At 36.2% G+C, this 26,789-nt stretch overlaps 1 protein-coding gene across 3 annotated transcripts in view; it reads right to left on the bottom strand.

Moving 5' to 3' along the window:
- UBE3A (ubiquitin protein ligase E3A) overlaps positions 1-26,789 on the bottom strand; it is a 124,523-nt gene that overhangs the window by 54,722 nt on the left and 43,012 nt on the right. For 2 of the 3 annotated variants that reach the window (XM_058542252.1, XM_058542251.1), the window contains 6 exons: positions 25,903-26,108; positions 25,100-25,264; positions 23,827-23,982; positions 23,657-23,730; positions 13,781-13,924; positions 11,330-12,172 (listed from right to left, as the gene is read on the bottom strand). In XM_058542252.1, coding sequence (XP_058398235.1) covers positions 12,052-12,172; positions 13,781-13,924; positions 23,657-23,730; positions 23,827-23,982; positions 25,100-25,264; positions 25,903-26,108 — 866 coding nt within the window. In that variant the 3' untranslated portion in view covers positions 11,330-12,051. Of the gene's footprint in view, positions 1-11,329; positions 12,173-13,780; positions 13,925-23,656; positions 23,731-23,826; positions 23,983-25,099; positions 25,265-25,902; positions 26,109-26,789 lie in introns of those variants that run through there. The other variant, XM_058542253.1, reaches the window with a different exon arrangement.

Below are 26,789 nucleotides of genomic sequence, written 5' to 3'. Positions count from 1 at the left end.
GTAAGAAAGTGGACCAGGGTCACGACTAGCCCTGCAACCCGTCACATGGAGACACGGAGACAAGCAGCGAGTGCGGGCAGCAAAAGGCAGGCTGGGCTGGGCCAGGTCATCTTGAACTCTCCACACCAGGCTTCCTTTCCACACCAAACAACCCCTTTCAAGGAGTAATATCTAAGAGGAACATGATTCTGGGAAACTTTTTGCCAGTCTTGGTCTCACTGTAAAAAAAGAGAGTAAAAGACAAATAATTTGGGGAATGTTAGCAAATTTGTTTCTTCACTGGCTTGGGGAGGTAACGGGAATGGAACCTGGCTCTAATTTCTGACCTTTTTACAATAAAAACAATCAAATGAAAACTAGTTGACTTGACAACTAGGAGAGATCTCGCTCTCTCTTTTCCTCTCCCTTACACCACCCCTGCACCAGGGGAGCCATGGGGTGAGCCTCCTTACACTTAGTTAAGCATAGACAGTGTGGACTGAAGCTGAAGTTAACCGGCATGATGATATGGAAAGTGCACTGAGAGGGAGGCAGAGGCTCTGGTTTCTTTATTTATAGAAATTTATATAAATGCAATGGCCAGATTAATCCTGGGCAAAGTGCTTCACAGTTTGAGACCTCAGTTTCCTCATCTATAAAATAAGGGCTGAACAAGATGATCTTTTAGGGCATTTTTACCTCTAAACTTTCACAATACCATTACTTTAAGTTGTCACAAAAGCATATATTGGATGGCTGCCCTTGAGCAAAATAAAACATCTTCAGTCTTTAGTCCCTCCAGTGGTCAGTCCAGTGGTCAGTTAACATTTTAGACTTTTTTATGAGGCAATATAAGGCAGTTAAAATCTTTTTATTATCAATTAGATGGTCATGAGATAAATATGTATAGGAAGTAGAGCTTTTACATTTAAATGAATAAGTGTAGGGTTTCCTTTAAACATTATTTCTGTATATTTCCTAAATATTTAAGTCCCATGATGACACCAAAAGTAACCTAAGAAAGTGGAATTCATATTATAAAGCATGTGGCTGAATAACTGCAGGTTTAGTGTCAGCTGTGAAATCAGATGGCTGAAGTAAGGCCTGTCTGCAGGCAGAGGCTAATCCTGCCCACTGTAGTGGTGTGTGCTGTCCCAAATGCCTGCACCCACTTCATGAGGGTTCAGCGTGAAGTTTACTAATTTCCTCTATGGTCACTTGCCTAGAAGCATTGATAGTACACAGATGTTGGTGATGAGAAACAAAAAGCCACCCTTAAATAAATAATAAGATTACAAATGTGATTTCAGAGTGGGGAGGGGAGGTGAGGAGCTGGGACAGAGAAGAATAAAGCGGCTCTCATAAAATTAAAGTCACTTAGGAACACACGATTGATTTACTCGTCACCTTCTTAGAAACAGATGGAAAACAAACTGGTTTTCTTCTTACTGCTTTCCGAAACCAGCTAACTTCATAAGAGCAGTATAGGGTTGTGCTGTCCCTGAACCATGGGAAGACGGTGTGAGGAACACCAGAATGCCAGAGAAGCCCCATCCGAGATCCTCGTTTACATGCAGAACAGCTCTTACGCTACCGTTTACGGGTAGTTTCTGTGGAGATCTGGAAGTCTAGTTGACAAATCAGGCCCTTTGGCTTTGCAATCATAATTTCACTCATATATTCATTCAACAAATATGTACTGGACATTGGGGTAAAGAACACAGACACATTCCTACTCTCATGGAGCTTACAATTTAAGGAGGGAGTTAGGCAATAATGACGTAAGCAAAAAAATACACTGTGATAGGTGCTGTGGAGTTATGATGAACACTTTAGGGAACACAATTTAAATTTTAAAAATATTTCAGTCCTATGAATGATATGTATTGAAGGCAAAGGCATTTTCACTGGGTCTGGGTGCCAGACGCAGTGCACTTGGGGCAATTCTGAAACGCATTATTTGGTAATGGGATAACTCCTATGTGACAGGCCCAAGTGTACACTCTCTAGTGTGGTGAGCTGGGAGTCTCCGCTCAGTCTCAGCTGGAAGCATGGCAGGTTATCTTTCTGCCCTTGGTGATTATCCCTGGGGCAAAGCTACTTTCTTATTTGCCTCAAGAAACAGATTTGATCTCACTACCGTGCCCTTTTGGACCCACTGAAAATTGGGCCAAACCCAGCAGTGTCAGGCAGTGACAGGTCAGGAAAGGTGGACAATTGATGTAATTGATGATTTTGGAGTTAATAGATACCACATTTCAAAAGTTTTTAAATTTTCACTTATCTGATTTATCTTCATGTGATGACAGTAAGTATATATATATATATGCCTTTCTTAAAAGCTGCAGTTAAGAATTGAGACTGGGGGCTGGCTGTCAGCCCACAGTATGCAAAGGGACAGCAGGGAGGAGGATGGGAAGGACTGTCTGAGCTGCTCTGGCTGCTGTGTAGCTCCATAAAGCATGTTGACATTTTGCTCTAGGCACTGGGGGCATAGCCATGAGCAAGACAAAGTCCCTGCCCTCGGTGGGCCTGCTTTCTAGGGGAGCACAGACAAAAATGAGCAAACAAATAAATGAACTGCTTTTCATTTTCATTTACTGAGAGTTCCTTGTGTAACTCTCAAATGCTAGTATTTTCCAGGGATTCTGTCCACGTCTTCCTTTTCTTCCTTTATTTACTTTCCCTGGTGATAATGTTTCTACCTATGGGTTCAGCTATGATCTATATGCTGAAAAGCCATACATTTTTATCTTCTGTGTAGGCTTTTCTCTAGACCCATATTTTTTTTAACTGCCCCTGGACAGGTCCACTTGTATATCTCTCAGACACTTCAACTCAAACATGACCCAACTGTACTAACTTTCCCTCCAAAACCTGCTCCTCTTCTATGTAGACCCAACAGCACCACTGTCTACCCAGTCACCCAAATCAGAAATGTGAGGGCTGTCTGACTCCTCTCTCTCACGCAAAAATATGTAATCAATCAGTCACCCAGTCCCAGTATCTAACATATCTGAGATTGTCCCCTCCCTTCTATTCTGAGGCTCTTATATGCCTTTCCAGGATTATGGCAATAGTGTCCTAACCACAAATACTACATGGCACTCATGCTCCCCCAGTTTATATTATAAAATAATAGATATAAAATGCAAAACTGATTGTCTCTGCTCCTCAATGTCTGCAAAATAAAGTCCAAAGTCCTTGGTATGGTCTACAAGGCCCTCCATGATCTGACCTGTCTTCCTTTTGAATCCCATCTTGATCCCTTTGAGCCCTCACTCAGGCATACTGAACACCTGCCACTTATCTGCCTAGTGTTCACCTACCCGTCCAGCAAGATTCAGCTAAAACTTCACCTATTTTTGGATCTGAAGTCTCTGTCCACAGTGTACTTTTGCATACTTCTATTACCCTTAGTGGTCTGTACGTATGTCTGGCCTATTAGATTGTCTCCCCATAATAGACTCCTTGATTGAACAAAGCAGCTCTGAATCAATCATCTGAAACCTCCAGCAAACCTGCAACGTGGCAAGCATTCAATTGGTATTTGCCTGGTAGATGTTAATGAAAGAAAAAACATTCACACACAAAAGATTCCAACCTCAGTTGGAATAGGATTAGAGGCAGATTTTGAAATCTCCCATAGAGATCGTTCCTCATCGTAAATATCATCGTCACCCTAAGTGTCCCAAGTCCTTTCCATAGATCTTATTTACTAAATAATGAGGACTGCGTGTCTGTGCATGGGCTGGGAGAGCGAAACAGCAGAACACAATTTTTTTCTTTTTGCAAGCCTGCTTTCTGGCTCTGGATATGTTTTTCCAGGGATGAAATCTCACGTAGTGTGGCTTTTCACTTTCAGATAATACAAAAACCATCTATTTTTCTGGGTATTAAATCCACACTAGCAAAACATCAAAATGATACTCTCTCTCTTCATTGAAAACATAATTTGCTTAGCCCTTCCTCGGCGTGGGAAGCCTGAAGATAGGGGTGTGGGCAACCAGTTTCTGCCTTCAGGGAGAGGTGGGGGTTCATGGCTTTCTTTCATGAAGTACACTTTACTGGGAACTCCAACTGAGAATCTCTGGCTTGACTGGTAGCTTCCAAGTTCTCCTCCCCTTAGAGTTTCTACATTTGATGGTACTCAGTTGCTGGGTGCCTGGCTCCAGGCAGGAAGCCCACCACTTTTGCAGGGTAATTTTCAAGATGGCTCTTGGCCCATCTCTTATAATGACGTGACGTAGCCTCTGAGAAACACACACCTCAGCCCCATCATAGTGGACGTGCCCTTTATTCACCTGCCATAGGCTCGTTCAGCTACATCTTACTGGAGGACCTTGTCCAGAAAGAGTCAGGTACCATCCCTGTGTTCCCCAACAGCTAAAGATCACAAGGTTGAAGGTTTCCAAATAGATCACAGAGTCAAGGTCTCTAAGAGGTTCATCTGAAACATACCTTACTGAGTTTAAGATGAAGGGAAGCCCCCAACTCATTCTATGAGACCAGTATTACCCTGATATCAAAACCAGACCAAGATACAACAAGAAAACTACAGACCAATATTTCTTATGAACACAGTTGCAAATATTCTAAACAAAATGCTAGAAAACCAAATCCAGCAGCATATAAAAAGGTTTGTGTACCATGGACAAGTAGGATTAGTTCAGAAATGCAAGGTTGGTTCAATACACTAAAATCCATCAATGTAATACACCCTATTAATAGAATAAAGGACAAAAACAACATGATCATCTTAATGGATGCAGAAGAAGCATTTGACAAAATATAATACCTTTTCTTGATAAAAAACACTCTACAAATGAGGAATAGAAGGAAATTTCCTCAACCTGAAGCATCTATGAAAAACCCACAGCTAACATCATGCTAATGGTAACTGAATGCTTACTTCCTAAAATCAGGAATAAGACAAAGATGTCTGTTCTTACCACTTCTATTCTATATTGTACTAGCAGTGCCAGGGCACTTAGGCAAGAAAAATAAATAGAATCCAGAGTAGAAAGAAAGAAGTAAAACTATTTCTATATATAGATGCATGATCTTGTATATAGAAAATCCTAAGGGATAAAAAAAAAAGAACTAATAAATTAGTTCATAAAAGCTGCAAGATACAAGATCAGTATACAAAAATTAATTGTATATCTAAAGACTAGCAATGAACAACCCAAAAATGAAGTTTAGAAAACAATTATGTTTATAATAGCATCAAAAAGAATAAAATACTTAGGAAAATATATAATCAAAGAAGTCAAGACTTGTACACTGAAATCCTTAAAACATCAATGAAAAAATTAAAGCCCTAACTAAATAAATGGAAAGACATCCCATGTTCATGGATTGGAAACCTTTACATTGTTAAAACAGCAATATCTCCCAAATTGATCTACAGATTCAACATAATCCCTAAATTACCCAGCTGCCTGTTTTGTAGAAATTGATAAGTTGATCCTAAAATTCATATGGAACTGCAAGGAACCCAAAATAGCCAAAATGATCTTGAAAAAGCACAAAGTTGGAGGACTCAAACATCCCAAATTCAAAACTTAACTACAAAGCTATAGTAATCAAGACAGTGTGGTACTGGCATAAGGATAGACATATAGATCAAGGGAATGAAACTGAGAGTCCAGAAATAAAGTCTTATATTTACGGTCAATTATGTCTCGATAAGGGTACTAAGATCATTCAGAGGAAATAATAGTCTTTTCAACAACTAGTGCTTGGATAACTCGATATTCACATGCCAAAGAATGAAGCTGAACTCCTACAATGCATTATATGCAAAAAAAAAAATGGATCAAAGATCTAAATATAAGAGCTAAAACTATAAGACACAAAAGGAAACAGTTGTAAATCTTCATGACTTGGACTAGACAATGGTTTCTTAGATATGATACCAAGAGCACAAGCAACAAAAGAAAAAAAACAGATAATCTGGACATCACCGAAATTAAAAACTTTTGTGCTTCAAACGACACCATCAAGAAAGTGAAAATAACATCTAAAGAATGGGAGAAAATACTTGCAAATAATTTATCTGGTAAGAGACTTGTATCCAGAATAAAGAACTCAATAATAAAAAGACAACCCAATTAAAAAAAATGGGCAAAGGATCTGAATAGACATTTCTCCAAAGATGAACAAATGGCCCAAAAGCACATGAAACGATGCTCAACATCATTAGTCATCGGGGGAATGCAAATCAAAACCATGAGATGTCACTTCACTCCCACTGGGATGGCTAGAATAAAAAAGTCAGCTAAGTGTTGGCTAAGATGTAGAGAAATTGGAACTCTCACATCCTGCTGGTGGGAATGTAAAATAGTGCAGCCACTTTGGAAAATAGTTTGGCAGTTCCTCGAAAGGATTAGGCATATGACCCAGCAATTCCACTCCTATTTACATAACCAAAAGAATTGAAAACTTACGTCCACAAAAAAACATGTACACAAATGTTCATAATAGTAGTATTTATAATAGCCAAAAAGCAGAAACACAAATATCCATCAAATGAATGAACAAAAATATGACATATCACTATAAGGAAATATTATTCAGCCATAAAAAGAAATGTAGTACTGATATATGCTACAACATGGATGGACCGTGAAAACATTGTTCTAAGTAAAAAAAGCCAGACATAAATGGCCACATATTGTATGATTCCATTGATGTCTCAAATAGGCAAATCGATAGAAAGTAGATTAGTAGTTGCCAGGGGCTTGGGGCGTGTGCGGAGCAGAGAAGGAATAGTCACTCCTAACGGATACAGGATTTTTTTTTTTGTAGTGATACAAAGGCTCTGGAATTATATAATGGTAACAGTTACGCAATTTTGTGAATATTCTAAAAGTCACTAATTTTAAATGGGTGAATTTTATGTTAACCATATCTTAAATTATATGTCTATACATCTTAATTAAAAAAACAAAGATGAGGGAAAGCACCCCTCCTCCATTTGAGGTGGATGAGGAATGGTCAACTCCTGCAAAAGAAATGCTCACTTCAAACATCCTCAACCTCTTAATGGACTCGCTCTTCTTATTTAACTGGCAAATGCTGAGACAAGCCACCTCGCAGTCTCCCAGGATGTCTTGCAACATGTCTAGCATCTGTATCTCAACTTCATTGAATTCTGACAACCAGCAGTGAGGTAGGCTTGGATACGGTAATCCAAGCTGAGGGATAGGGAGGACCAGAAATGAGACCCAGAGTCATCTGACTCTGAAGGCTGCACCCTCAACCACTGTGCACTATTTACTAGACACATGCCCATCCCATTTTCTATGGTTTCCTGGAGACTGCATGGTAGCTAGGATAATTATTCATGTCCTGTTCAGCTGAACCTAAGAATCCTGATTTGAGGGTCGATTTGTAGCAACGGTTATGAGGATCTGGCAAAACAGGCAATCATTGTGGTGTTTTATTTGGTATAAAAAAAATCAGAGTATTTGGCAAAGAATTGCTCGATAGATGTGAGGGGTTGGCAACAGTGGGATGGTGTTAAGACACCTGCCCCCCCATCTCCACTGGGAGAGGAGTGTGCCCAGATGGTGGCTGCACAGAGACTCCCGGTTGCCAGAGCACATTCAGAGAGCAGGGCTGAAATCACACAAAAATCTTGCTCTCAAGGACTTTGTCCTTTTCATCCTTCCCCTTCTTACAAATCTACTTTTCCACATTTCCACTCGAAATGCCAGAACCAGTGGTTCCAGGGGAGCCACTTCCTCAAGGAGCAAGTCCTTTAGCCACTATTCAAAAATTTGAAAATACGAACTTTTCTTGGGGAGAGGGGGAGACAAGGAGACAGAGGCCATCGTTAGTGGGGGAAAAAAAAAATAGGAAGCTTAATTGAACATTCTACTGCATGTTGAGTCATTTTCAATCATTCATCAAGTGGTCACTCTGACAAGCTAGTGGAGAGATGGGGCTAAACCTTTAACAAAGTCGTGCAGCTACATGGGAGAGGCACAAAGATAAAAAAACACAAATTTCCATGAATATGCTCACATTCTAGGTAACGGTTATGAAAAAATAAAAAATGCCAGTGAGTCCTCACTGTTCAAACAAGAAATGTGCCCCACAATGCTGTGCTACCATGTGGGTCGCTATGCGATTACAGAGGCACTTTGGGCAGTGATGAAGTCGGTGAGGTACTTTTTGAAATTTGATCTTGAAGGGTATTTGAGAAACATGAAATAATTAAGCATGACACGTGAAGAGGCTGGGTGAGGATGCAGGGAGAAGTGCCTGGAACAGACGGCAAAATTGGAAAAGTAGAAGGGCCCCACTCTATGGAGGGCTTTGGATGCTAGGCTTGGAGATTTATTCAAAAGGGAACAAGTTTTGAGGCAGATAAATCAGCAAAACAGTATGTTAGCAAAATGAAAAAAAAAAACTAGAAGAGGAGGCTAGAGTCACAGAGATGATAACTTAAGAGCATCCAGCGAGCCAGAGGATCAGGGCCTGAAAAGAAGTATGAGAGGAGTGATTGGAGACATTTGAGGGGCAAAAATTGATAAAAAGCTGTGACACCTGAGGGATGAGGGATTTCGTTGACTGGGTTGAAAGCAATGCTTTTAAGAAGCAACAAAAAATGGTACAGATTTAAGATGAAGGGTTTTGTTCTTAGTTGTACTGACTTTGAGGTACCAGAAAAATATCCTAGTCATAGAGTCTGAGGAGAATATATGGAGTTGGAGAAGAATCTTCAGGAGTGGATGAGGTTGACCAGAGAGAACTGAGCAACTACACACAAGAACTTGAAGCAGAATTAGAGTAGTATCCATCCAAGATCCAGAATAGTATCCATCCAACCCAAAAAGGGAGCATCAGCCAAACTAAGTCCAGGGTGTTGTCAAGGTTGAAGAGTTCTGACTGGCAATTAGGAGGATATGTAACCTTCAGGAGAGCATTTTCAGTGGCATAGCAATAGATCAACAGCATTTCTCAGAGTGAGAAATCTGCATCAAAATCTCTTTTCATTGGTTGTTAACAAATGCCAACACACTGGATTTGAACAGGGAAGAGGGAAAAGGCTTGGGACTCTGCACTTCTAACTCTCTCTACTTTCCCCAGGAATTTGGGTAAAAGATAAGAAAGGGAGCAAGTGGAAGCTATTTTTGAATTCTTTAGTGGTTCAGGGAAGGGGTGGGAAGGGGAGAGATGGTCCATAAGGCAGGTGGAAGGTCAAAAAAATATATTTTAGGTAAGCAGGTAAGGAGACCAAGACTACAGATGAAGTAGCCTTGGGAAGACACTCCTTCCGTTGACAGTTTGTATGAAATTTTTGAGAAAACCTCAAAGGGGGCCTGGAATCCCAGCACAGTTGTTTTTATGGCAATAGGGAATGATGTTGCCAGGTTAAAACCATCTATCCTTTCTGTGCCAAGGGAGGAATGAATAACAGTAAGAAGTTATGTTTAAAGTCTCATTTTCAAGCTTCTTTTTGATATGTATATACCTACATAGGTATGTATCCTAAAATAAAGCTAGGGAGGTTGTAATTGAATTTTACCACACGATTAACCACAACTCAGGAAAGTAGTATATAGGGTCAGGAAATCCAACTCATTTGCTGAAGCTGCCAGGATCCAGAAAAGTTTGGCTGCAGGCTCTGTTTTTATGTTGTATGTTTCCAATTTTCTATAATAATAAAATATAAAAGAAAGCTTATATTTTATTTGGAAAGCCAATTAGTTTAGTTTATGGTTCATTTTTTTTCGCGAGAACTTCCTGGAGATTGTGAGCTTATTCAGAGAAAAGCAAAATATGTTAAGAGAGTACCCGGGCAAAAAAGTACTTTTATAACATGACATTTGGGGTAGAGGGAGCAGCCACTATAGTCAAAATTTTTATTGTTTTCCCTTAATATTGTTCAGTGACATTCTAGCAAATAGTAGTGAAAAGGAGGCAATGATAAGAGAAGTTGTAACATGCCCAGGATAATTAATTACTAAGCAAGTGAGAACAGCTAGTCTGAACAACCAATGACTTTTTCTCTTAAAATATTTTTAAGGGTAGATTTATTTTCAACTTTGTTAAAAGTCTATTTGATGTGAATTCTATGTCTGATAACCTACACTCAATTACCATTCAAAAACTTCATACAGATGTTATTACAACTGTAGAACTTCAATACTGTAGTGATAATAAAACTTGAGAACTGAAAAGCACAAATTTCTTCATGAATTTATTATATAAAATGCCCCCAGAATATTTGATTTCTCTTCTCACTTTCATTATAAACAAGAAGCACATGGATGAGAGGCCCTTTAACATGACTGTAGTAGCATGAGGGTCCCTTGCATCAAGGTAGTGTACATACCTTAACAGTGTTCTAAAGGCTGGCCCAGAAAAAACCCATGTTACCTTATCACAATATGGAAAGCATTGTCTTCTTTTTCCACTAAATTATGGTGAAATATGTCACTGTTTTATTTAGCATTATGGTACATAACAATTCTGTCTCAGTTACTAAAAGAATTAAAATAATCCTGAAAGACATCCTTTTTCCCCTCCAATGATTTGAAAGCTGTATTATTGTTCCTGCCAATTTCACACAAATCATCAGGTTGATCTGTCACAGTCAGGTTGATCTGTCACAGTCAGTTAAAACAATCAAGGCACAAGCTCAGCACATTAGCTGTAGCTTGTAGTAAAAGGATATATCAATATGTCTCTCCTTAGTTAAAAATACATAATCCTTTTATTTTATATTGCAATAAAAGAAATTAATATCACAGACACAGAAGACTAGAAAGGGGAAACTACTTACTTCTGAATGTCCAGTAATTTAAACCTATTTGTACTTTTCCATAGTACATGAAAGTAATATTTAACACTTACTTTTTGAAATAAAATTTTATCCTTGGGGATATATAATGTAAATAGGACTTAAGAGTAATAGTTCCATTCATTTCTAGGTCTGCTTACTGTATGATTAAGTAAAACAAGGCACAGTAGCCATTTTTCCACTATGTTGCAACACTGATCATGTGCCTTGATAAAATGGCAGATTAGACAAGATGATGGCAACATGAAGGGAAGACTTTGGATTGTCTATTTAAAATGTAGGTAATAAGTAATTAATAAAAAACTTATTTTAAGTGCACTTTCACATGCTTTGTGTTTATAATAAACAACAAACTTCCTAACTTTCTTGCAACAAGCTTGACTACCATTTCTTTTGGCCAAATGCACTTTTCCCCAGTAAACTTAAAACAACAACAACAACAACAACAACAAAAAAATCCCTGTCCTTTCATATACTAAGAAAGAGGATTGGCTACTGAAACAGTTCATTGCAAGACACATGAAGACGACATACTGTGGCATGAGTTTTTGTTTTTAATCTGTTGTGCTGTTTACTAAAGGAAAGTTCTGAGGGCTGCAGTTAAACATTCCACATTCTCCCTTCCATCTTTATTGATTTCAAGATTTTGCACAGAAAACTCTTTGGGGACTAGAACAGCAGCAATTGCATCACACTGTTTTCAAGACTTCAAGTTTCAAAAGCAAATCGTTTTAAAAAAGATACAGTTCCTGATTTGAGTTAGATACAGGGACAAAAAATAGCACATACTTGAAGGTTACATGGTCTACAAATGGTGGCAATATTTTCCTTGGGAGAGTAGTTTTGTTGGTATATATTTTTTTAAATACTCAAAAAGGCTCAACCTCAAGCAGTAATAAACACAAGCAAAAGTGATTTAACCCTTAAAATAAATATTCAGAAAAACCTCTCTGTACATACAAGTGAAAGAATAAGTAACACTTTCACGCAAAAAAAATAATAATAATAATAAAGGATTTGTTCATATAAGTAGCTGAAATCTGCTGTTCCAGCCCACATATCCCCAATAAAGAAGGGAGGCACAGACATGGGTGACTACTGTGGTTCACTATCTTACAGCCTTTTTGTACTGGGACACTATCACCACCAATTTTATCCCTCTTGTTATATTTATTAAAATTTTAAATTTTCTTTTCCTTTTTTTTCTTTTTTTTTTTCCTTTTTTCCTTTTTTTTGTTTTTCCTTTTGTTTTTTTACAGCATGCCAAATCCTTTGGCATAAGTGATGGCCTTCAACAATCTCTCTTTAAGTTTTTCTTTGCTTGAATATTCCGGAAGTAAAAGGACATTAAAGCAAGTATGAGATGTAGGTAACCTAAATAGAGAGAAAGGGAAAAAATAGGAAAATAAGTCATGGGAAATATGCTCAGTATTAAATGATCCTACTTTTAGATGGTATATATAGATGATATAGCTTGCAATGCAGACTACACATTAATGCAAGTCAAACTTTTTGTTTCTGCCATGCAACAAGCAAGTATCAGTTTGTCTTTATGTTATAAGTTATTCAATGCTAATGATGATGATGATGATTGATGATAACATACTGCATCCACTGAGTTATTACTACATACCAGATATTGTTTTAGGTACTTAACCCTTAGAGTTCATTTAACTAAACCTTCTTAGAATAAACCTACAGAGTGGGTATCAGTATCCCCATTACAGAGTTGCAGTCACTGAGAAGTTAAATACCTTACTCTAAGGTGGAAATAATATTTAATCCTGGTTTTCAAGATTTCAAAGTGTGTACTCCTTAATCTTATTAGAAATATTCCTGGCAATATGACTATGTAAATGATTTCACAGATATAAATAAATTTACATTAATACATTATATGTCAAATAATGTAGAATACTAACAGAAATGTTTCTATGCATTTAAATCAATAAATACAGGCACACCTCGGAGATTATTGCAGGTTTGGTTCCAGACCACCACAATAAAGTGACCATTGCAATAATGCGAGTCACACAAATTTTTTGGTTTCCCAGTGCATAAAAAGTTGTTTATACTATACTGTAGTCTATAAAGCGTGCACTAGCATTATGTCTAAAAAAACAATGTACATACCTTGATTAAAAATTACTTTATTGCTGGGGCTGGCCCGGCGGCACAAGCGGTTAAGTGCATGCGCTCCGCTGTGGCGGCCTGGGATTCCCCGGTTTGGATCCCGGGCACGCACCGATGCACCACTTGTCAAGTCAGGCTGTGGCAGCGTCCCATATAAAGTTGAGGAAGATGAGCATGGATGTTAGCCCAGGGCCACTCTTCCTCAGCAAAAAGAGGAGGATTGGCAGATGTTAGCTCAGGGCCAATCTTCCTCACAAACAAACAAAAAAAAAAACCTTTATTGCTAAAAAATGCTAGCCATCATCCGAGCCTTTAGCAAGTCGTAATCTTTTTGCTGGAAGGTCTTGCCTTCAATTTGTAAAAGAACGCAGTATGTGCAGAGAGCAATAAAACGAGGTATGCCTGTATGCTACTGCTCATGTATGGTCCCTACTCATCAAACATGTTAATTTATACAATAGAGACAGAACAAAATTAGTCAAGATTATGAAATTGGGGATTCTAGCATAATCTAGTGCTGAACAGACAACCTCCTGAGCCTTAATTTAACTTACTCTAAATAGATTACATAATATGGCTTTCAATTAAAAAATTCTGAACCAAAAACTGAATAAATCAGACCAATTTGCAAAATTCCAAATCAAGTAAGCCCTATAATAATTTTTAAGTAGGCCAGTGTTTAAAAAATTTCCTCAAACAATATTAGCAAAATATTCTCTGAAATAATGTGTCATGTGATTTGGAGATTTCTATATAAATTGTAAAAGTGCTCAGAAGCTAATCGACAGTTCACATGTGTGTGATGTGGAATGCAAGGTTTTTGCTATGTAGTCACAATTTAATAATTACCTTTCTGTGTCTGGGCCATTTTTGGCTATAATCATCTTTAATTTTCCTAGTCCACCCACAGGTGCTCTGTCTGTGCCCGTTGTAAACTGCAAGAAGAGTCTTTTCTGCTCATCTGTAAACGAATGAACGATTTCCCAGAACTCTCTAATGAGAAAAAATATAATACTGATTTTAGTTTGGCATTCGTTACAACTAGCCCTAATATAAGTTTATGATTTGTATTAAAACCATATTAGAAGACAACTTGGAAGTTAGTATCAGGAACCCTCAAGATTCATTCCTGGCGATCTAGGAATTCCACTTATGCAAATTTATCTTAAGGAAACAGTTTTAAAAACATATAAGTTTATGTTCATCACTGCATTATTTATAAAAGCAAAAACTAGTAAACCTAAGTATCCAACAATAGGAAATAATTATGTAAACTATGGCATATTCACAATACATACTCAGTAACAAACAAAAGACAAAATCCAAAACCCAAATCCCATGAATTGAAAATGACTGAAAGGAAATACTCTGAAAAATTAACTCCAGATGTTTTCGGGTATATATGTTTTATTCATCTGTCTTTCCTTATTCTCTTAGTCTATGCGTACCTTATTAACTTTGGGGGAAAAGGTGACACAGATTAAGGAGAAAAGAAAAACAAACCAATGAACAAACAAAAATACAACCTACACATCTAATAATAGTAATACAAAAGTATACAATTTTTACATAAACTAGAAGACTTTTATCAATAGTGTGTGCTATGCAAGGGAGAATGGAGGATTATTATGATATTTCTGCCATATGCAGTTATTTTAGAGGATGATTTAATCCCTACAATTCCTAAAACCTATGTGATAAAAGTCATGTTATAATGATGCTTGTTCTAGTCACTCTAAAAACAAAATGTAAGCTCCTTAAGAACAATCTTGGCATGCTCGTTTGGATAATCAGGTACCCATAAATTTAACATATAGACTAATTCTCTGCTAAAACATTTCAATATTTTAGAAAAAATAAGAACATGTTTAATTGGTGAAAGAATGCATTTTAATTATTTATTTGAAAAGTTCTTTCCAGAATCTTGTCAGAGAACATCACACTTCCCACATCCATAATTATAATTCTAGCTTTTGATATTCTAGTAGTCCAGTATATACAATTTCAGTTACCAAAATGCTGGCATTTTTGTTGGTACAATGCCATTATTTCTGACACAGGTTAGCAGCTTTATTAGACTTCTTGGCTCTCTCCAGTGTCTTGCTACTTCCCTTCCCTGACACTCTAACATCCACCACACCCCTCAGTTTCTGCAAACCTGCCACTCACCTAGAAGAAACAATAAAGAAATACAACAACAGGAAATTGGGCATTGAACTTGCAGATGCATCTCTCAGGAAGGAAAGAAATCACAGAGTTTAGGTCATTCCTTTTGGCTAGCTGGGAAGAAAAAACAAGTCGGCTATAGCCTAGAGCCCTCTGTCAGGGCAGAACAGCTGCCCTACAATGGGTGGTAATCAAGCCTCCTCACACTGCAGGAGTGCTCCAAAGCCTAACTGAACCAGCCACATCTGAAGAGAAAGATGAAGGGTGCCCTGGAGTGTAGGAGACAGACCCTGAAGGAAGTAGCAGACCAGCAGTGGTCACCTTGACCAGTCTGGCTATATTATTTAGGAGCTGTTTCTTTGGTTCTCTTTAAAAAATTAGAACTTAAAATACTGAGGTTACTATCAGTTCATATAATGAAAACATTTACTGAACAAAATTCTTCTCTTCCTCTAAGTGTTATGTTCTATATTAAAATTCTGAATTAAGAACTATTTAGGAAACCAAAAATAAAAAAAAGAAACCTCTTTGTTTCAACATAATAGTAGCTGTATGGATCACATCCCATTCACATCTCCTAAAACCTATCCCTATCAATAAGGAGAGAAAATTCAATAAAAATACCCATAACCTATGCCTAGATTAAACTAGGAAAATAGAGCAGCAAACTCCAAGTGACATGTAAAAATGAAGCATGAACAACGGAGCCGACACTCGCAGAGCCCAGCAGGACTATGTGGAAGAGCAGGGTGTGCAGAATAACACGGGCTAGGGTTCACCCCAGAAGGCAGAGCCGCACCCCAAGAGTGGACTACTAAGGGCAGGTAAGGGCACTGGCAACAGGTGGCTAAAAGGAAGGGACTTAGAAAGTACCTGGGACCAGAAATGGCAGTCTCAGGAAGGCACCTGCCTGGAAGAGATGGAGGGCACGTTGGGAGGCAGTGGTGTCCCTTGAAAGTAGCTTCTGGCTGTAAAGGGATGGAAGCAGCTGATGAAAAAGGCCCTAATTAAACAAGATGGAACTGAAGAATCAGAAGGCGCTGGACCACATAACCATATTTATCAAAGAAACTGCCACTTTCACAGCAACAAAAGACCTTCTATTGAGAGACCACTAAAGCCTGGACCCAAACTCTCCCCACTCTCCCATGAGATCTACTAATAGCAGGTCCAGAAAAATCTAACATACAGAAAGATAAATGAGAAAAACAGAATTCCAAAATCCAAATAAAGACATTATGAAACAAGTCCAGCAAATAAATGAGAAGCAAAACTTTCTGGCAGAATAAAGTACACACCAGAAATTCAGTTGTGAAGAATGGGAAATCTGTGACAACCACATTCTAACATGAAGGGAAAATCCAACAACAGATGGGAACAAACACCATTAATCAGAAACACAAAACTCAGAGAGAGATGTACAAATCTGAAATAGAAATGAGAATACATAAAAATACTCAAATACACAAAATAAACTTGGAAATAAAGACTAATTTACAAGGTGTCCAAAGAAGCAGCAAAATGACCATAATTTCTTCTAGGGACACAGAGATCAGAAACAAAAAAGCAAGAAAATGAATTTAAAAAAGAAAAATCTACAGAAATACACACCAAAGCAGAATAAAGGAAAAGATCAATATTTAACTATATAAACATAAAAGCTTTCACTTGGCCAAAAAATCCTGCAAGCAAAGTCAAAAGACAAATGACAAACTAGGAAAAAATATTTGCAAATTTACCAAAGTTAAAGTGCGCATCTCCCTAACACACAGTTCCTAAAAATGAAGAAAATGACCAATAACTAGGCAGCAAAATGAACAAGACTATAAAAAATAGAAATAGCTCTTAAGTTCAAGAAAAGATGGCCACCCTCATTCATAATGAGGAAAACATAAATTATAACTACACTTAAATACCATTTCTCATCTAGCAGATAGGTAAACATCCTAGTTTAACAACACTCGGAATTTGGAAAATTGTAGGAAAAGAGATACTCTTATATACTGCTACAATTATCTCAAAATAAAAAGTTTAATTTAAAAAAAGTGTTAAAGAGGATTAACATTATTATCAGATAAGTAGATTTTGAAGGAAAGAAAATTAGTAGTGACAAAAAGGCACATCATATAATGATAAAAGGATCAATCCACCAAAAAGATATACCAGAGCTCTAAGTGTATGCACCAAACAAAAGATCAAAATACATAAAGCAAAAACTGATAGAGGTGAAACGACGAACAGACAAATCCACCACTACAGAGCATTCAACACTCCTCTCTGAGCAACTGATAGAACTACTAGTCAGAAAATCAGCAAAAGCATCAACCCATAGTATCTACATTGACATTTACAGAACACTCTACCCACCAGCACGGAATACAGATTCAAAAGTACTCAATTCATGGAGAATAAGTTCTCTGACCTTAAAGAAATCAAACCAGAAATCAACAACAGAAAGAAAAAAACAGGAAAATATCCCAAAATCCTGGAAATTAAACAACATACTTCTATGTAAATAAGGGTCAAAGACGAAGCCTCAAAATAAATTTTAAAAAATACAAAGGAAGAAAAATGACAATACAACATATCAAAATATTTGGGATACAGCTAAAGCAATGCCAAGAATAAAATTTAAAGCATTAAATGCTTTCATTAGAAAGGAGGAAGGGTCTCAAATCAATAATCAGTGTTTCTACCCTTACTAAGCTAGAACGAGAAGAGCAAAATAAGCCCAAAACAAAGAAGGAAATAATAAAGAGCAAAAATCAATGAAACTGAAAACAGGAAAAGAAAGAGAAATAAAAAGCTGGCTCTTCAATATGATCAATAATTCTGATAAACCTCTCAGCAAGACTGACCAGGAAACAGAAAACACAAATTACCACTATCAGGAATAAAAAAGGGGATGATCAGTTCAGACCTACAGATGTCCAAAAGATAAAAAGGGAATATTATGAACTCTGCAAACATAAATTTGACAACTTAAATGAAATAAATCTACTCGAACAACACAAACTACCACGACTCACCCAGTATGAAAGGTAATTTTAATAGTCCTATAACCATTAAAGAAACTAAATTTAAAATTAAAAGCTCCCCAAAAAGAGAACCTTCAGGCCCAGATGGCTTCATAGGAGAATTCTACCAAACATTTAAGAAAGAATAAATACCACTTTAACACAATCTCTTCCAGAAAGTACAACACTTCCCAACTATTTCATGAGGCCAGGATTAACCTTGATATTAAAACCAGACCAAGACAATACAAAAAAAGACCTAATTACAGACCAATATCTCTCATGAACTTAAAGACAAAAATCATCAACCAATTACCAAGTAGAATTCAACAATAAGCCAAATGGGATTGAATCAGGTATGCAAGGCTGGTTCAATATTGGAAAATTCAGGATAAAGAAAAATGATGATCCTATCAACTGATGCAGAAAAAGCATTTGACAAAAACCAAACGCCTATTCATGATAAAACTCGCAGCAAACAACGTATAGAGGGGAATCTCCTTGAATTCGTAGAGCACTAAATACATTAACATCAAACTTAATGTTTAAAGAATGAATGCTTTCTGCTAAATATGAGAACAAGGCAAGGTTTTTGCTTTTACTACTTTGATTAGGAATAATGCTAAAAGTTCCTGGGGCAAGCACGGTGGCGTAGTGGTTAAGTTTGTATGCTCTGCTTCAGCAGCCCAGGGTTCACAGCTTTGGATCCTGGGTGCAGACCTATGCATCGCTTATCAAGCCTTGCTATGGCAGGCATCCCACATATAAAGTAGAGAAAGATGGGCACGGATGTTAGCCCAGGGCCAATCTTCCTCAGCAAAAAGAGGAGGATTGGCTACAGATGTTAGCTCAGGGCTAATCTTTCTCACACACATACACAAAAAAGTTCTAGCCAGCATAGAAAGACAGGAAAAAAGAAATAAAGGCAACAAATTTAAAAGGAAGAAATGCAACTGTCCCTATTTACAGATAACATGAATGCCTACACAGAAAACCCCAGTAAGTCTACAAAAAAAACTTCTAAAATAAGTGAGCTTAACAAGGTCTTTGGATATAAGAACAACATGTAAAAATCAATCACATTTCCATATACTAACAAACATGTGGAAACTGAAAATAAAAATAAAATACCATTTATAATTGCTCCAGAGGAAATCACATACTTAGGTATAAATCAAACAAAACAAATACAGGATCTGTATGCCGAAAATTACAAAATGCCAAAATTACAAAATGCTGATGAAAGATATCAAAGATCTAAATAAACAGGGGACAATACTGTGTTCACAGATTAGAATGGTTGACATAGTAAAAATGCCAATTCTCCTCAATTTGATCTTAGTGTAATTCCTATCAAAATCTCAGCAAGGTTTTTTGTAGAAACAGACAAGATGAATATAAAATCTACATAGAAAAGCAAAGAGTAGCTAAAATAATTTGGAAAAGAAATTTTTCTTTTAAAATGGGAGTAAGCACTCTATGTGACATTAATGCTTATCATATACCTATGGTAATAAAGACCGTGTGGTACTGGCAGAAGGATGGACAGGCACACAGATCAATGTAAGGACAGAGAGAATTCAGAAATAGATTCACACAAACATTACCAACTGATTTTTGACAAAGGTACAAATAACAGCAAAGGAAGGATAGCCTTTGCAATAAACTGTATGGGAACAAATGGATATCCACTGGCAAAAAAGTGAATTTTGACTTAAATCTCTCATATTATACAAAAATGAACTCAAAATGGGCCAAAGATTCCAAAGTAAAATGTAAAACTATAAAATTTTAGGGAAAAAAAAAAAATAGAAGAAAATCTTCAGGACCTATGGCTAGGCCAAGAGTTTCATATTTGACATCAAATGTATCATCCATAAAAGGAAAAATTAGAGTTCATCAAAATTAAAAACTTGCTATGCAAAAGATTCTGTTAAGAAGATCAAAGGACTAGTGATAGAGTGGGAGAAAATATTTGCAAACCACATACCTCACAAAGGACTAGAATATATAGAGAACTCAAAGTTCAACAGTAAAAAGCAGACATTTCAACAAAAACAATAGGCAGATGGCAAATCATGAAAAGATACTCCACATCATTGCCAACAGGGTAATTCAAATTAAACCACAATAAGATATCACAGCATATCTAACAGAATGGATAAATGGATAAAATTAACAATTTGGGGCCGGCCCTGTGGCTTAGCAGTTAAGTGTGTGTGCTCCGCTACTGGCAGCCCGGGTTCAGATCCCAGCCGCCCACTGACGCACTGCTTGTCCGGCCATGCTGAGGCGGCGTCCCACATACAGCAATTAGAAGGATGTGCAACTATGACATACAACTATCTACTGGGGCTTTGGGGAGAAAAGGGAGGAGGACTGGCAATAGATGTTAGCTCAGGGCCAGTCTTCCTCAGCAAAAAGAGGAGGATTGGCATGGATGTTAGCTCAGGGCTGATCTTCCTCACAAAAAAACACAAAAACCAATAATTTTGATAGCACCAAATACTGGCAATGATATGGAGAAACAATCACTCATCTATCACCCAGGGAAATGTAAAATGGTACAGCAACTCTGGAAAGTAGTTTGGCAGTTTCTTAAAAAACTAAACAAGCACTTATACGCCTAGTGATTGCACTCTTGGGTACTTATCCCAGAGAAAAGAAAACCTACGTTCACATAAAAATCTGTGCCTAAATGTTCATAGCAGCTTTATACTTAATAGTCAAAAACTGAAGACAACTCAAGTGTCCTTTTAACAGCTGAATGGTTAAACCAACTGTGGTACATCTGTATCATGGAATACCATGCAGCAATAAAAAGGAATGAACTGTTGATATATGCAACAACTTTGACAAATTTCAAGGGAATTATGCTGGAGGGGTGTGAGTATGGCTATAAGGGAATAATACAAGGGAGCCTTCTGGTGATGAAACAGTTCTGTACTTTGATTATGGTAGTGGTTATGCAAATATATATATGTGATAAAAGTGCACAGAACTATACACACATGCATGAAAAACTGATGAAATCTGAATATGACCTATAGGTTGTACCGACATCAATTTCCTGATTTTGATATTGTGCTATAGTTATGCAAGATGTTACCACTGTGGGAAAATGAATGAAGGGTACACACAACCAACCTGTACTTAAAAAAATTCCATTGAATCTATAATTATTTCAAAATAAAATTTAAAAAAATAAACAAACAAAAATCTTTCCAAAAGAATTCTCCAGGCCCAGATAGTCTCACTGGTGAATTCAATTAAATATTTAAGAAAAAAATAATCTTAAACAAATATTTCTGAAAATAAAGAAGGGTACTCTTATCAACTCATTATATGAGGGCATGAAAACCTGATAAATGTATACAAGAAAAGGAAATTACAGGTCAATATTCCTCATGAATATATACAAAAAAATTCTTAACAAAATGTTAGCAAAACAAACAGAATAATATATTTATAAACTAACAGACTACAACTAAGTTGGACTTATCTAGGAATGGCAGCCTGATATAACATTAAAAAATTCAATGGAATTAATCACATTAACAGGGGGTGAAAGGGAAGGATGGATCAAATCTGAATCTGATCAAGCTTTTGAAACAGAAACTATCAGTTAAAAAAAAACTGCAGTTCCTGCCTCTCACCCCAAAAAAGTAGGGGGGGCAGCATTTGAAAAGATATCTCCAAGACTCTTAGCAGTCAAACAAATGAAATCAGGGAGAGCTTTATCAGCAACTGGAAAACATACACAAAAACTTGCTTGTGACTCAACATTTTCATACTTTGTTTTTATTAATGCTATACTTTTAAATGTTCATGTTTTAAATATAAGGTTATTTTTGGAACAATAACTTATTTTCATTAATTTTATTATTGGCAAAAGTTTTAGTAGAATTATCTTTTTAAAATATTTAAAATTAAAATCATTATTTCCAGTGGTGCTTTACATTGTACAAAATGTTACGCTGCTAATTTTCAGTTGAAATGTATTAACAGTTTCAAAGTTTTTTATTCAACTCATTTTAATGAATTCTGAATATTTTATATGAAATAAATACCAACCAAATTACCAATACTGCCATTTTTTTCTTGGTATTGTAATCACTATTCTAAGTCGTCAACTTCCTACTAGCTGTAGATTCTATTTAACAAATTAATACTTTCATATTTATGTTGACAAAACTTAGAAGTTGAATTTTGTTTAAAAAGGTTTTTAGAATATCATTAACTGTGAGAATGAGTTGGAAGCTACTATATCCCTGTCATTTCACATAGTACTAGCTTGCCCTTCAAACCATGCATTCACATGTTATCTTAAAATATGTATCAAGTAGGAATTACGTTCTTATAAAAGCTAGAAATAAAATTAAGACCATAATTTTAAAAATAATTTTTCCACAAAAGAACAGCATAAGATATTTTTAACTATTCTCAAAGAAACATTAAGATGCTACAAAGTCCTATTTGTGATGAATAATATCACTAACAGAGATACTGCCCATGATACTCCTTGTGACTCACAAGTGAGGTTTTCCTATCGTCATGTTATCTCAACCTTTTTATGGGTTACCCTTGAAACTTCAAGCAAGTAGCAGAATAGTGGTTGCTAAGAGTAAGTTCATGACTGCTGCTAGAAATGAACAAGGGTGTACTAACAAGAAGAGATATTAGTAACCTCCTACAAACCAGGATAAAGAACAAAAGAAAATAATGTAACATAAAATAATATAAAATAACATATTTATTTCTAGATACAGTTGCTATTCATTCCGGTGTTCACATACTTGAGTCTTAGAGCAGTAATCTTCAGAGACAATCTCTAGAAGTTATCTGTTTACATGCCATCTCACCTCACCCCTCCAGTTGATGCCAAAAAGGCATCTTTGTCCCCTTTTACCCATCTCAACAGGAGAGGAGGAAGCTTATGTCTTTCAGGATTGGATACATAGTACAAAAAAGAGACAGTACAGTAGCAAGAGCATCTGCTTGGAAGCAGATAACATTGGGAATCTCTACCTCTTTCTGTGAGAATCTGAGGCTCAGTTTCTTCATGTGACAAAGAGAAATACTAACTACGTATCTTGGTATGTGATCATAAGGACTAAATAAATGAATGTACCAATTCACAGAAAAGGTGCTTCATACAGGGTAGGTAAGTAAGAGTTCACAAACACAGAGTTCAAAAGAGAAATATTCAGATGTGGTAGTTCTATTTTTATCATCTTCTCACCAGCAGTAAACACAGTCTAATCAAAATCACTAAGAATATCAGATAATTTATACCCCAAATGCACAAGAAAATGTGACTTACATAAAACATTTCAGGAAATAAATCACAAGATTAACAATAAAAACTGGGGATTACAAAAACACTTCCAATTTTATAGCCTAAGAATTTGTGAGTTTGCTTATTTTGGAAGTAGTACCTAGAGACAAAGGTCCATAAAGCATAAAGCACACAGCACACACACACCCTACACCGCCCCCCCTTGGTGAATTAAATCTTCCTTTTAAGAATTAAGCACCTCACCTAATCAGAACCGAGTCCCTGGTATAGCCACCATCATATTCTGTAGTTTCTTCTAGTGCTTGGAAATCTAGATTCTGCAAATTCAAGAAAATGTTTTAACATCTTCTATACCACACCATCACAAACAATAAATCAATACATGATACTTTTGCAGACACTTGCTTTCTTACCCGGCTTCCACATATAAGCAATTCAATTTCCTCTGGTCTGAATAAGTACTTTAAGGGAGATTCATTGGTTACCATATGAAAACCTCTCCGGAAAGCCTTGAACTGTTTTTCTACTGATTTATTGAGAATGTAGTCAGAATAGAGATTGACAAATTCCTGCAGAAAACATTAACCACAAGAACTTCTTATAATATGCTATACAAACAAAACAATGCAGCTACTAGGCTGCATAGCTTTTTTGTTTTCATTTTCCCAAAGAAAATACATCCAAGAATGTTTTCAAAAATTCAAACTTCACACATTCAAAGGAAAATACCTTTAACAGTTTCACAGCTCTTTGCGACAGCCAATATTAAACTGTAAAAAGGCCATGTACATAGACAAATAATATATATGTTTCACTTTGATATTATATTAAACAAGACTGAATATAAAAGCTGGGCTTCAACACAATTTTGAGGTTCCCTCAACTAGGTGCGCAAACACAGAGACATTTAAACCATGCATACATCTATTTATAAAAGCTAACATTTTTAATAGAATGTAATGTACTGGATTTGAGCAAACCAGGGAGTCTCATGTTTTCTATTCTAGAATATTTGGGAAGCTGCCTACTGTATCCAGTTCAGCAAAAATGTTGGTGTTTTACCTGATACATAAGCTGTTGTACCAAATCACAAAAGGACAATGTACTCTGTATTCTTAGTGAGTATAATATTTTATCAAAAATTATATTAATATAAACATGTTTTTCAAAGGTTTATTTATCATAATTTTCCTATTATATTCTGGGTTATTCCCTGTTGCTTCTAGATGCATACTTTTCTAGTCAACAGAAAACACAAATCTGACTTAAAGAATACTTTTCAGAAGTGTATTTAAGTCACATATATATCTGTGTACATTAAATGCAATTACTATTTGTTGGGTGATAAAGACCTTATTCATAAGATCCCTGTTTCCCTACCCTTTATAGCCTAATATGAGAAACACTCTGCTTCTTCTTTATATTACAGACACACTGAGTCATTCACTATCTCCTACTCCTGTCCTGTTTCTCTAAAAAGGGTTTAGTGCCCAACTATGTGCTCTCACATCAGCTTAAACCCAATAGAAAACGGTGGCTATTTCATTTGCAGGAACTTGGTTACTTGATTTCTTTGGTCTCTGTATTGACTATATTAGATACTTCTTTAAAAATTACAAGCATATATGCTTTCAAATTTTGTTAATAAAGCGACGAAGACAATGACGATATAAAAACATGTATTACCTTCCTGTTTTCATTTGTAATTGGAATTTTATCACCATTTTCCTTTAGATCATACATCATTGGATTACCAAAAAGATCTGTCTGAGATATCTGGAAAGTGATCATCATATCATCTTCCACATTCCCTTCATACTCCAATAAATCTTTTAAACTCTGATATAGAACCTAACAATCAGAAATGGAAAATTAAGGCTACTATAGAACTACAAAATACCACAGTCTGTATCACTCTTCTTGGAAGAAAAAAAAAATTGATGATAAGAATTAAAACATAGATAGTATCCCTCTTATCCCCCAAATAGTTTACAATATAGAAATGAAAGAAAGATTGTTAGTCATGGATGATGTACCCTTCTCTACTGAGAAACTCCACACAACCAGCTTAGCAACGGATTTCACACTGTACTCTATGAGAACCTCAGAGGTGTCTCACAGTTAGGGAGGGGCTTGCGAGAGAAACAGATACACTAACTGTAGCCACCAAGCCCCTTACCCAGGGCAGCTCTGATTTCACCTGGCATTCTCACATGATTTCAATAAAAAACAAACCAAATGTTTAAAAACACTTTTCTACAGAATCAATCTTACAAAACCTGCTTGCTGATAGCAACACACAAAAAATTTCCCTGTTGAGTTTTTAAGTGTTCAGGGTACTTCAGACAGATTAAAATAATTTTATCTTACTAGGTATAAATATTAATAAATATTCCAAATGAAAATTTTAAATTTTTTAATATAAATTAAACTATATTTTTGCTTTTAAATGAAATCTGAAAGATCACATAAAAAAATGACAGACTTACAGGGTGAGAGTCTCCCAAGTCACGAAAAGTTCCTTTTTTCCCCATTAGCTTCCTGTAGACAACCATGGGAAAATGTACATCCAGAATACAGTTATTGTAAATAGCCAGACCCAGGACTATGCCAATCAGAGTGAACTGACCCTCAGTTTCAAAAGAGGATGGATTAAACCAAAACAATTTTGTAGCTTCATCATATGTGAACATACCTATAAGAAATGATTTTTAAAAATACATTAATTTTATTAGACTGATGAACAATACAATATAAACATAATTACATAAGTAAACTTATATGTATTAGATATACAAAAACTTTTTTCTCTATTACATTAGCACTTGAGAAACCAAAGTTCAAATATATAACTGCTACAAATTATGGCAAGTGGTAGTATACAATTTTCAGAAGCCAAGGAAACAAGGTAATCTATAATTTTCGTGGCATTTTCCAAGAAGTTAGGGTAAATATTTATTGAATTCAAGTTCTCTAATCTTCTACTAACACAAATGAAAAGTTAATTTGCATTCACACTTTATCCACTGAATGGGTGAAAATAAATGCAACAAAGGAAAAAAGCTATCATACATGGAAAATGTTTCACTTATAAAAACATACTTAATCCACATGCACTGTTTTAAAAAACAATATTGAATCTCATTAAGGAAAAGCTTGTTTTTGTTTTCAAAATTGCACAATGGTCCTATGAAGTTTTTTTAGCACCTTTCTAACAAAGCCAGATGACACCAAGTACATAAACTTAGATAAACTCGATAAACTTAAATTATGTCCAAAATCCAAAGCTATTTAATATACACATTAATTGTGAGCCAGTAAGTAAAACAATAGTAGTTTGTATTTGTAGTCTTCTTTCAGTTTCACATGGTCTTCA

The sequence above is a fragment of the Diceros bicornis genome, chromosome 5 (assembly GCF_020826845.1).
Source record: "Diceros bicornis minor isolate mBicDic1 chromosome 5, mDicBic1.mat.cur, whole genome shotgun sequence".
Taxonomy (NCBI): Eukaryota; Metazoa; Chordata; class Mammalia; order Perissodactyla; family Rhinocerotidae; genus Diceros; species Diceros bicornis.
Note: the sequence above shows the minus strand (reverse complement) of the source record. Positions and strands in the feature narration are given on the sequence as shown.